The sequence below is a fragment of the Physeter macrocephalus genome, chromosome 1 (genome assembly GCF_002837175.3).
Source record: "Physeter macrocephalus isolate SW-GA chromosome 1, ASM283717v5, whole genome shotgun sequence".
NCBI lineage: Eukaryota > Metazoa > Chordata > Mammalia > Artiodactyla > Physeteridae > Physeter > Physeter macrocephalus.
The window spans coordinates 76,679,065-76,691,337 of NC_041214.2; the positions used below are offsets into that span (position 1 = coordinate 76,679,065).

General features: G+C 40.1%; 1 protein-coding gene across 2 annotated transcripts in view; it reads right to left on the reverse strand.

Annotated features, from left to right (window-relative positions):
* Nucleotides 1-12,273, reverse strand: part of PARL (presenilin associated rhomboid like) — a 57,792-nt gene that overhangs the window by 18,184 nt on the left and 27,335 nt on the right. The window contains exons 6-8 of one of the 2 annotated variants that reach the window (XM_055084096.1): nt 1,602-1,695; nt 1,424-1,518; nt 691-840 (exon numbers count right to left, since the gene is read on the reverse strand). In XM_055084096.1, the coding sequence (XP_054940071.1) occupies nt 691-840; nt 1,424-1,518; nt 1,602-1,695 (339 nt within the window). Of the gene's footprint in view, nt 1-690; nt 841-1,423; nt 1,520-1,601; nt 1,696-12,273 lie in introns of both variants that reach the window. The other variant, XM_024124298.1, reaches the window with a different exon arrangement.

The following is a 12,273-nucleotide window of genomic DNA, read 5'->3' on the forward strand; positions in this document are numbered from 1 at the left end:
CAGAAACAGGATCTGAACCTAGGTCTTCCATCTCCAAGCTCAGTGTCTTTTCACTTACGTATATCTGCCAGATATACTGTTTTTAAATGAAGGTATTTTAGGAATGAATTTTTACACTTTATGGTTTTAATTAAGTACATTTTGCAAACAGAAAGTTAAAATAATTTTTTTTGAGATAAGTAAAATATAATCAACCAACTGCCAATTTAGCAGCATCTAGGAACCTAGAATCCTGCACTATCATTTACTAGTGAAATAAGGAAATGATGCTGCCTCCAGGATGACCTGAGTGGTTCCATGATAATACATGCTTGCAACAAAGAATGAACTCATTCTTGACAATCTTACTGGATAGCTAATCGAAAGTTTTCTGAAAACTGAACACACTTGGGAAATGAGCATTAAGGTTATTTAACACAGATCCAGATGATTGAGGCAGCCTGGAAGTCTGGGAACCACTAATCTACAAAATGGTGGGCCTGAGCTAAAGAAACCAAGGCCTAGGGAGATAAAAATGACATGCTTAAACACTACACCAGTTTGTATCCTTCTCTATATACAATCTGAGAAACAAATATGTACTGAGCACTTACGGTATATAGAATATGGCTATAATCATTCCCTTTGTCCCTTCTCCAGACAGGGGAGAACACTTATACTCTGAAAGGGCCTGAGATGAAAGCTTATTACCTGCAGATAAGTACACTGCCATGAACTGCTCTTGACCGAGAATGTTCACTATGCTGGAGGAGAAGCTCCACAAGACATACATATTTGCTGCCATGTGAAACAAGGAGAAATGGCTGAATGTTGACAGCAACATTGGAGAACAAAGGACCTCTACAAGAGAAAGAAAAAGTCTTGTAATTGTGGAATACACAGCCAGTAAAAATGATCCATTTTAGACTTTTTCATTATTACTATGACACAAACATGCGAAACAAACCAGAGCTAGTTAAAAGACTGGAAAAGATTGTTTAAGACAGCTTTTTACCACTTGAAAAATGCTATCTTAAATCTCTTTTCTACTTAGTAAGCAACCAATAAAGATTCTCAGGTCAATGAAAGCAACTTGTCCTATAGAAAAAGTTAGTTAGAAAAAAGAATTAGTAAATTATTTCAATTACAGAAATAAAATTGTATATAATAGTCTCTTCAAAGAGTAAACTTGTAGTGATCACGGATCTTAAGTCACTAAAAATTATTTAGATATCTACTATGTGCAAGGTACATTTTAGGTGCCTCGATACAGCTGTAAGAGAAATGAGGTTCCTGTCCTCCAAGAGTTTACAGCCTATCCTCCAGATTTTGCTTACAATTATTGACAAGTAAATCATCTTTTTTATAGCACTTCAATTACCATAAAGCATATTTCTTCCATTTTACCTCTACCTCAAAATAAAATCACACAAGTTAGACTTACTTGAGGCTGGACTGGATGTGAAATATCTGATCATCGTCCGCTGTAGAGAAGGTACTCTCCACAAACAAAATACAAAAACATTTGCAGCTATGATACCTACAAAATAAACATTTATAATTTAGGGAAGTTAAAAATAAAAGCAAAGAAAGTCTGATCAAAAGTCCACCCGAGGGACTTCCCTGGCAGTCCAGTGGTTGAGACTTCGCCTTCCAATGCAGGGGGGTGCGAGTTCAATCCCTGGTCAGGGAGCTGGGATGCCGCATGCCTCGCAGCCAAAAAAACATAAAACAGAGGCAGTGTTGTAGCAAGTTCAATAAAGACTTTAAAAGTGGTCCACATCAAAAAAAAAAAAAAAAAAAAAAATCTTAAAAAAAAAGTCCACCCAAATAAGATTTTCTACCACATTATTTAAGAGTATTATATACTTGGTGGGGGGGGGAGTAAGCTAAGAAAAGTAAGTGAAATCAATGTTTCTGAGTATCAAAACTGTCACAGGTTGGTAAAGTCAAAAAATCCCTGGAAAATGCTCTATGAGCTAACTTCCTTCACTCAAATCCATATTTTACTCCTTCAGAACAGTTCACTCTTCTCAATAAATAATCAGATCTATAATTATTGCTTGAAAATGGCCAAGGCAAAGACAGAAGTAATGCACAGAATTAGGTTCTTTGGCCAAGAGTCAAAAAGTTACATAACATCGCTTCTTTTTCCACAGGGAATGGTATGCTTCTTTAACTTCTGGACAGCTTGTGGAAACACCTATGGATCATCTATATAGGGACCTCCCTGGTGATCCAGCGGTTAAGACTCTGCGCTTCCACTGCAGGGGGCGCGGGTTCAATCCGTGGTCAGGGAACTAGGATTCCAGGATCCCACATGCTGCTCGGCACTGCCAAAAAATTTAAAAAATTAAAAAAAAAAAAAGCCATCTGTGAAGATGAAGATCCACATGTCTGAGAAAAAAACTCATTAGATAAGAATTCAGGAATAGTCTGGAAGACTTTTGCAACTGCTTTTGAAAATATGTCTACATGTGGAAGTTGGGTGACTGTTTTATTTTTCTGCAAAGAACTGATGCTGCTAGAACTACCACTAAATTGAGTAAGTTTATTTACTGATAAAATGTGACTAAATAGTTAATTCTAGGGAAGAAATTAAGTTATTCTTAAAAACTACAAACTTTAAAAAGATACATTAATTTTAGGTACCACAACTCCTTACACACAGTAGGCACTCATCTACTTGAATTAAAGAAGTTTAAACATGTATTCACTCATCCTGTCTCTTTAGGCAACAGGAAACTAGCCCTTTCAACTTCTTCAATGATAATAGGACTGATTCCAGCAACATTCTGGTAAAATAATTTATTTTAGAAGATATTCACTGTACAGTCCCTGCCAGCTGCTACATCTTGGAGTTTTCCTTTGGCTCCCATATTTGTGCACTCTCAGCTATCCACTGGTATTCCTAGTCTCTCTAGTTTTTGCTCTCCCACTTAAGATTTAGAATCTATGAAAAATGGTAGTTTCCTTTCCAAAGACATTTTTTCCCATTTTAATATCTGAAATCAGGATGCATCTTACAATTGGTAGCGTGTCCAATGAACTGGTAGTATCTTTCCTTTCTTCATAGCACACTAAATGGTGTTTTACTGCATTTAACTGAACTGATCCTATCAATTTTATCAGATGCCCTAAGTGAGGACTGTGACTATGATTATGACAGCTATTTTACCATCTTTCTTTTAAAAAAATTTCTTTCTTTCATTTTTGACTGTGTTGGGTCTTCATTGCTGCGCACAGACTTTCTCTAGTTGCGGCAAGTGGGGGCTACTCTTCGTTGCAGTGCGCGGGCTTCTTATTGCGGTGGCTTCTCTTGTGGAGCATGGGCTCTATGCACACGGGCTTCAGTAGTTGTGACATGCGGGCTCAGTAGTTGTGGTGCACGGGCTTAGTTGCCCTGTGGCATGTGGGATCTTCCCAGACCAGGGCTCGAACCCGTGACCCTGCATTGGCAGGTGGATTCTTAACCACTACGCCACCAGGGAAGCCCTATTTTACCATCTTTAGTAAATAACTACAACTCTTTCCAAGATGGTGTGAGGAACAGTATTTTTTTTTTTTTAAATGGGGGAAAGGGATCATAAACAAGGTAAGTAAGAGCACTGTGTGTACATCCCAATGAGGAATGTGGAATCCTGGGCAGGGAAGGTGGGTAGAGTCTCCTCAGATGCAGGAACAGACCTCAGGGGTTTATCATAAAAAGAAGTGAGCAGTGATTAGTATTGCCTGGGGTTCTTTAGTTTCTTTTGCAGAGTTAAACATCTTTACTAACCCAGAGACTCTTAGGTCTAGATTGTTGTACATAGTGTTTGGTATCTCAGGGTAAAAAAGACTTGAGAATAGTCTGGCCCAGATTTCCATGGTCATAAAGATAAGTCAGGGCTTTTCAGTTTGCTCCAGTTATGGTTCACTGCAAAGAAAGCAAGATGGGGCCCCATCCTGCCTGCCGAAAAATGGCAACTACTCTGCCAGTTCCACAGGCCACTTCCTGAAACCGGTGACATACAGAACCTAATTCCAAAAACTGCAAGCACTACAGCACTGTAGAGAGCATCTCTGGCTGAATAAATTACAACCAGGGAAAAGACTTGAAGGGAAAGATAACCAAAGATATCAAGGTTAACAGTAGCCAAAGAGTTAACATTGCCAAGTTTTCAACTGAAATGTAAGAGGCCTTTCTGGTAAATTTGACAGAATATGGTACTGGAACACGCTGCAGTCAAACCCCTCACTTCATAGACCAGTGATCTACGATTATGCAACCCATCAGTAAACAACTGAACGTATATACCCAAATTATGTACATGAACCACTATAATTCATTATAAAATACACTAACAAAAAAAGAGAGAAAGTAAAATGCAGATATATTTTCTTCCCTGGTTATCCTATTTTGAAGGCCAATTATAGATGAGAAAACTGAGGCTCTAAGAGGTACAAGTTTTCAGAGAGCCAAATTCAGTGGTTAAGGCAGAATTCCTAATGTAGTACTCTTTCTACTAGACACAGAGACATGGGTAGCCAAGGGGATTTCTTTTGACCTTGGTCACTCTAGGACTTCAGATACCAGACAAAGGGCTCCTTATATGGGGAACAGCATAGGTTGGTCCCCAGAGGCAAGTGAGCAGGAGGTGTGACAATCATAAGCCTACTGAGGAAGCATTGCACACTGTCTGAAGGTAAGGGTGAAGGAGCCCAGCAGGACTGACTCTGTCCTATTTACACTATAACCTGGGCAAGAGGCCTAATCTCTCAGCCTCAGTTTCCTCTTCTGTAAAATGGGGGTAATAAAATCAACCTCGAAGAGCTGAGTGATGATTGAATGAGAAAGCATGATTACATGTAGTGGTCACACAGAGACAACTCAATAAATGAAAAATATGGTAGAAAGGGAATGGCCTTTTCAGGTCTGAATCTTAGGTATGTCACTTAGAAGCTTTGTGGCCTGTGGCATTTCACTGCCTTCATTTCGGTTTCCTCATTTGTAAAATGAGGATAATACTTGCTATACATCATAAACGTTGTAGTGAGGCTTAAATAGATAGTAGATGCACCTAGTATGTAGATGCTCAAAGAAAATGGTTCCCTCCCCTCCTTCCTTCTCCTTTGAGAGGTAGAACTGCTTAGGGTCTCTGTTTGTATCTCCATTTAGGAGGAGTGTTACTTGCCTCCTCCTGACTCAATCATGTCTTGGACCAGCTCGGCACTACTCATTTGGGAAGGTCGCTGCTGCCTCAGTGCCTACCTTTACCAAAAGTGATGCATTGGATTCTATCAGCAAGAATAATGGAGTAAAGACCACCAAAAGTTCTGTCCTTCATAAAAGCAGTGAAAAAACTGGCAAAAAATGTTAGAATCTACTTTTTCAGAACTCTGGTAACTAGCCAAAGGCTTGCTGCAACCCAGCATTTTTTTTTTTTCAGAAAAATGGATAAATCTTGATAAGAACAGTGAGCTTTGAGGCATTTTAACTTGCCCTAGTGCCACCCCCTCCCCCGCCGCTTTCCAGATATGTTAGCCATGAAAATACACTTTCCCTGGCAGCCACCAGAGATAGCAGAATGGAGATGAATCTCTTTCAAAGCCTTGTTCCCAAAGAATTATCGTCATCTGACCTATCTGATAATAGTTTCTTGGAAGACCCCACTTGCAAGGATGTCTGTATTTGACCTGCCTGGGAGCTTAAGTACAAAACTCATTTCCCCAGGGGGCGTTTGTCAAAAGCAATTACAGGCAAGTGTTTAAGTTTGCAGCTGCCTGAGGTGATGGATAATAGAGACTAAACAAAAATCTTAAAAGGAAAATATGAGGAATGAGATGTCCGTAGGGGCTTACAAAACCTTCAACATATTTCTGGGATCTAGAAAGCCACAAGAAGAAGAAAAAGTAGACTTTAAGACAGTATTTGTTACTAGAGACAAAGAATGCTATTATATAATGAAAAAAGGGTCAAAAAAAAACTTGATGTCCATGAAGAAGATATAACAATTACAAACATACATGCTTCTAACAGTAGAAACTCAAAATATATGAAGTAAAAATTGACAGAACTTAAGGGAAAAATAAATGACTCAGTAATAGCTGGGAGACTTCAATACCTCATTTGTAATAATGGATAAAATTAGATTATCAGCAAAGATGTAGAAGACCTGAACACTATAAACAAACTAGACCTAACAGACATCTATAGAATACGCCACTCAAGAGAATACAGTCTTCTCAAGTGCACGTGGAACATTATCCAGGATAGACCATATGTTCAGCCACAAAACAAGTCTCAATAAATTTCCAAACTGAAAATTTCAAAACTGAAATTATAAACAATAGGTTCTCTGACAACAATGGAATAAAATTACAAGTCAATAATACATTTGTAAAATTCACAAATATGTGGAATTAACACACTCCTAAATAACCAATGGGTCAAAGAAGAAATCGCAAGGAAAATTCGGAAGTACTTTGAGATGAATGAAGACAAAAATATAACATACCTGCTATGAACTGACTTGTGTCCCCCAAGATTCATATGTTGAAGCCTTAACCCCTAATGGGATGTATTTGGGGATGGGGCCTTAGGAGGTAATTAGATTTAGAGGAGGCTGAGGTGGGGCCTTCATGATGGGATTAGTGTCCTTATAACAGAGATACCAGAGAGCTTGCTGTTGCTCTCTCTACCTGACATATGAAGACACAGCAAGGTGGCAGTCTACAAGCTAAGAAAGTTCTCACCAGAAACTGACCATGCTGGCACATTGATCTTAAACTTCTAGCCCCCAGAACTGTGAGAAAATTAATTTCCATTGTTTAAGCCACCTGATCTATGGTATTTTGTTATGGCAGATCAAGCTCACTAAGACAATACTAGAACTTATAGGATACAGCAAAAACAGGGCTGTGAATGCCTACACTAAAAAAGATCTCTAAGCAATAACCTAAGGTTCCACTTTAATAAAGTAGGGGAAAAAAAAAGAGCAAAGTAAACCCAAAGCAAGCAGAAGGGAATAATAAAGAGTTTGGATAAATGAAGTAGAGAATAGAAAAACAGAGAAAAATCAATGAAACTGAAAGGTGGTTCTTTGAAATGATCAACAAAATTGACAAACCTTTAGCCAGACTGACAAAGAAAAGAAGAAAAGACTCAAAATCACTAAAATCAGGAAAGAAAGCAGAATGATACCACTTACCTTACAGAAATAAAAAGGATTCTAAGGATACTATCAACAATTGTATACCAACCAATGAGAACAACTTAGATGAAACTGACAAATTCCTAGAAAGACACAAAGCACTGAAACTGACTCAAGAAGGAATACAGAATCTGAATAGGTCTTTTTTATAGGTAAAGAGATTGAATTAATAATCAAAAAACTTCCCATAAAGAAAAGCCCAGGACCAGATGGCTTTACCAGTATATTACTTCCCTCGAGCTGCTACAATAAATTACCACAAACTCAGTGGCTTAAAAGAACAGAAATGTATTCTCTTACAGTTCTGGAGGCTAGAAATTTGAAATCAAATTGTCAGGGCATCATGCTTCCTTATGAAGACTCTAGGGAAGACTCCTTCCTTCCTTCTTCCTAGATTCTGGTAGCTCTTGGCATTGCTTGGCTTATAACAGCATCACTCCAGTCTCTGCCTCCATCTCTTCACAGGGCCTCCTTTTCAGCATGTGCCTTTTTGTCCTATTCTCTTGTTATAAGGATACAAATCATTGGATTTAGGGCCTACCTTAATCTAGTATGATCTCAGTATTTCAATTAAGATAACACTGAGTTTCTGGGTTACCTTATTTCAAATAACACTCTGAGTTTCTGGGTGGACATGAATTCTGGGAAACACTATTCAACTTACTACAACTGATGAATTATAGCAAACATAAAGGAGAATCAACATTAATTCTTTTCAAACTCTTCCAAAAAACAGAAGAGAAAGAAACATTTCTCAACTCATTCTATGCAGCCAGTATTACCCTGACATCAAAACCAGATAAAGACATCAAAAGAAAACTACCAATATCTGTTATGAACACAGATGGAAAATCCTCAAGAAAATACTACCAAATCAAATCCAGCAGAATATAAGAAATAATAAACAATGACCAAGTGGAATTTATTCAGAAAGGCAAAATTGGTTCAACATACAATAATCAATGTAATACTCCATATTAACAAAGTTGGAAGACTCACAATTCCCAGTTTGAAAACTTAAAGTACAAAGCTACAGTAATCAAGACAGTATGTCATAAAGATATACATATAGACAATGGAATAGAATTGAGAGTTCAGAAGTACATCCATACATCTATGTCGACTGGTTTGTTTTTTTTTTTTTACTGTGGTCCCAAGACAATTCAATGGGAAAAGAATAGTCTTGTTAACAAATGGTGCCAGAGCAAGTAGATATCCAACAGCAAAAGAATGAATATGGACACCTTCCTCAAACTGAACACAAATGTTAATTCAAAATGAATCAAAAACCTAAATGTAAAAGCTAAAACTACAAAACTCTTAGAAGAAAACATAGGTATAAATTTTTGTGACCATGGATTAGGCCACAGTTTCCTTGATATAACACTTAAAGCACAATAAAATAAAAAATGGATAAAATGGATTTCATTAAAAAGTTCATGCTGCAAAGAACACTATTAAAGTGATGACAGCCCATAGAATAGGGAAAAATACTTGCAAATCATATACCTAATAAACGTCTAGTATCCAGAATATATAAAGAACTCTTACAACTCAACAAAAAGACAACTCAAAAAATGGACAAAGTGGGACTTCCCTGGTGGTCCAGTGGTTAGGACTCTGCGCTTCCACTGCAGGAGGCATGGGTTCGACCCCCCTGGTCAGGGAACTAAGATCCCACTTGACATGTGGCGCAGCCAAAAAAAAAAAAAAAAAAAACAAAGGATTTAAACAGACATTGCTCCAAAGAATAAATGGACAATAGCACATGAAAAGATGCTCAGCATTACTAGTCATTAGGGAAACTCAGTCAAAACCATGATATACCATACCACTTGCCACACATTAGGATGGCTATTATTTAAAAAAAAAAGGAAAATAACAAGTATTGGCAAGGATATGGAGAAACTGGAACTCCTGTATTGATACATTGCTGGTGGAAATGTAAAATGGTGCTACTACTGTGAAAAACAATTCAACAGTTTCTCAAAAAGTTAAACATAGAATTACCATATGATGCAGCAATTCCATTTCTAAATATATACTCCAGAGAATTGAAAGCAGGGACTTAAAACAGAAAAACAGACTTATAGTGAATGTTCTTAGCAGCATTATTCACAATAGCCAAAAGGTGAAACAAACCAAATGCCCATCAACAGATGACTGGATAAACAACATGCAGTGTATACATACAATGCAATATTATTCTGCCTTAATACAAAGGGAAAAAGCCAGTCTCTTCAGCAAGTGGTGTTGGGAAAGTGGGACAGCCGTGTGTAAACTAATGAAGTCAGAACACTCTCACCACTCACAAAAATAAACTGAAAATGGCTTAAAGGCTGAACGTAAGACATGACACCATAAAACTCCTAGAAGAGATCACAAGCAAAACATTCTCTGACATAAATCATACCCATGTTTTCTCAGGTCTCCCAAGGCAATAGAAATAAAAACAAAAATAAACAAATGAGACCTAATCAAACTTACAAGCTTTTGCACAGCAAAGGAAACCATAAACAAAACAAAAAGACAACCTACAGAATGGGAGAAAACATGTGCAAACAGTGAAACTGACAAGAGCTTAACTTTCAACATATACACACAGTTCATACAACTCAACAACAAAAAAACAAACAACCCAGGGACTTCCCTGATGGTCCAGTGGTTAGGGTGTGGTGGTTTCACTGCTGAGGGCCAGGGTTTAATCGCTGATCAGGGAACTAAGATCCCGCAAGCCATGTGGCAGGGCCAAAAAAAAAAAAAAAAAAAACAAAAAAACAAAAAGCAGAAGACCTAAATAGACATCTCTCCAAAGAAGACATACAGGTGGCCAACAAACACATGAAAGGATGCTCAACATCGCTAATTATTAGAGAAACGCAAATCAAAACTAAAACTACACCGGGAGCTTCAAGATGGCGGAAGAGTAAGACGTGGAGATCAGCTTCCTCTCCACAAATACATCAGAAATACATCTACATGTGGAACAGCTCCTATACAACACCTACTGAATGCTGGCAGAAGACCTCAGACCTCCCAATAGGCAAGAAACTCCCCACGTACCTGGGTAGGGCAAAAGAAAAAAGAGAGACAAATAAATAGGGATGGGACCTGCACCACTGGGAGGGAGCTGTGAAGGAGGAAAGGTTTGCCATGGAGGAGAGCGCAGCAACAGAGGTGCGGAAGGCACAGCGGAGAGATTCCCGCACAGGATCGGTGCCGACCAGCACTCACCAGCCCGAGAGGCTTGTCTGCTCACCCACTGGGGTGGGGGTGGGGGGCTGGGAGCTGAGGCTCGAGCTTCGCAGGTGGGATCCCAGGGAGAGGACTGGGGTTGACTGCATGAACACAGCCTGAAGGGGGCTACTGCATCATGGCTAGCTGGGAGGCAGTCCGGGAAAAAGTCTGGACCTGCCGAAGAGGCAAGAGACTTTTTCTTCCCTCTGTTTCCTGGTGCACGAGAAGAGGGGATTAAAAGCGCTGCTTAAAGGAGCTCCAGAGACAGGTGCGAACTGCAGCTATCAGCGCGGACCCCAGAGACGGGCACGGGAAGCTAAGGCTGCTGCTGCCGCCACCAAGAAGCCTGTTGCAAGCACAGGTCACTCTCCACACCTCCCCTCCCGGGAGCCTGTGCAGCCCGCCACGGCTACAGTCCCATGATCCACGGACAACCTCCCCAGGAGAACGCACAGCGCGCCTCAGGCTATTGCAGCATCACACTGGCCTCTGCCGCCACAGGCTCTCCCCGCATCTGTACCCCTCCCTCCCCCCGGCCTGAGTGAGCCAGAGCCCCTGAATCAGCTGCTCCTTTAACCCCATCCTGTCTGAGCGAAGATCAGACGCCCTCAGGTGACCTACACACAGAGGCAGGGCCAAATCCAAAGCTGAACCCAGGAGCTGTGCGAACAAAGAAGAGTAAGGGAATTTCTCCCAGCAGCCTCAGGAGCAGCGGATTAAATCTCCACAATCAACTTGACGTACACTGCATCTGTGGAATACCTGAACAGACAATGAATCATCCCAAATTGAGGAGGTGGACTTTGGGAGCAAAAGATGTATTTTTTTTCCCCTTTTTCTCTTTTTGTGAGTGTGTATGTGTATGCTTCTGTGTGTGATTTTGTCTGTATAGCTTTGCTTTTACCATTTGTCCTAGGGTTCTGTCGGTCTGTTTATTTTTAACTTTTTAAAATTTTTTTCTTAATAATAATAATAATAATTATTATTATTATTATTTTTTGCGGTACACAGGCCTCTCACTGTTGTGGTCTCTCCCGTTGCGGAGCACAGGCTCTGGACGTGCAGGCTCAGCAGCCATGGCTCACGGGCCTAGCCGCTCTGCGGCATGTGGGATCTTCCCGACCAGGGCACAAACCCGTGTCCCCTGCATCGGCATGCAGACGCTCAACCACTGTGCCACCAGGGAAGCCCCTATTTTTTCTTCTAATAACTTTATTTTATTTTATTTTATCTTCTTTCTTTCTATTTTTTCTCCCTTTTATTCTGAGCCGTGTGGATGAAAGGCTCTTGGTGCTCCAGCCAGGCGTCAGGGCTGTGCCTCTGAGGTGGGAGAGCCAACTTCAGGACACTGGTCCACAAGAGACCTCCCAGCTCCATGTAATAACAAATGGCGAAAATCTCTCAGAGATCTTCATCTCAACACCAAGACCCAGCTTCACTCAACGACCAGCAAGCTACAGAGCTGGACACCCTATGCCAAACAACTAGCAAGACAGGAACACAGCCCCATCCATTAGCAGACAGGCTGCCTAAAATCATAATAAAGCCACAGATATCCCAAAACACACCACCAGACGTGGACCTGCTCACCAGAAAGACAAGATCCAGCCTCATCCACCAGAACACAGGCACTAGTCCCCTCCACCAGGAAGCCTACACAATCCACTGAACCAACCTTAGCCACTGGGGACAGACACCAAAAACAACAGGAACTACAAACCTGCACCCTGCAAAAAAGAGACCCCAAACACAGTAAGTTAAGCAAAATGAGAAAGAAAAACACACAGCAGATGAAGGAGCAAGGTAAAAACCCACCAGACCAAACAAATGAAGAGAAAATAGGCAGTCTACCTGAAAAAGAATT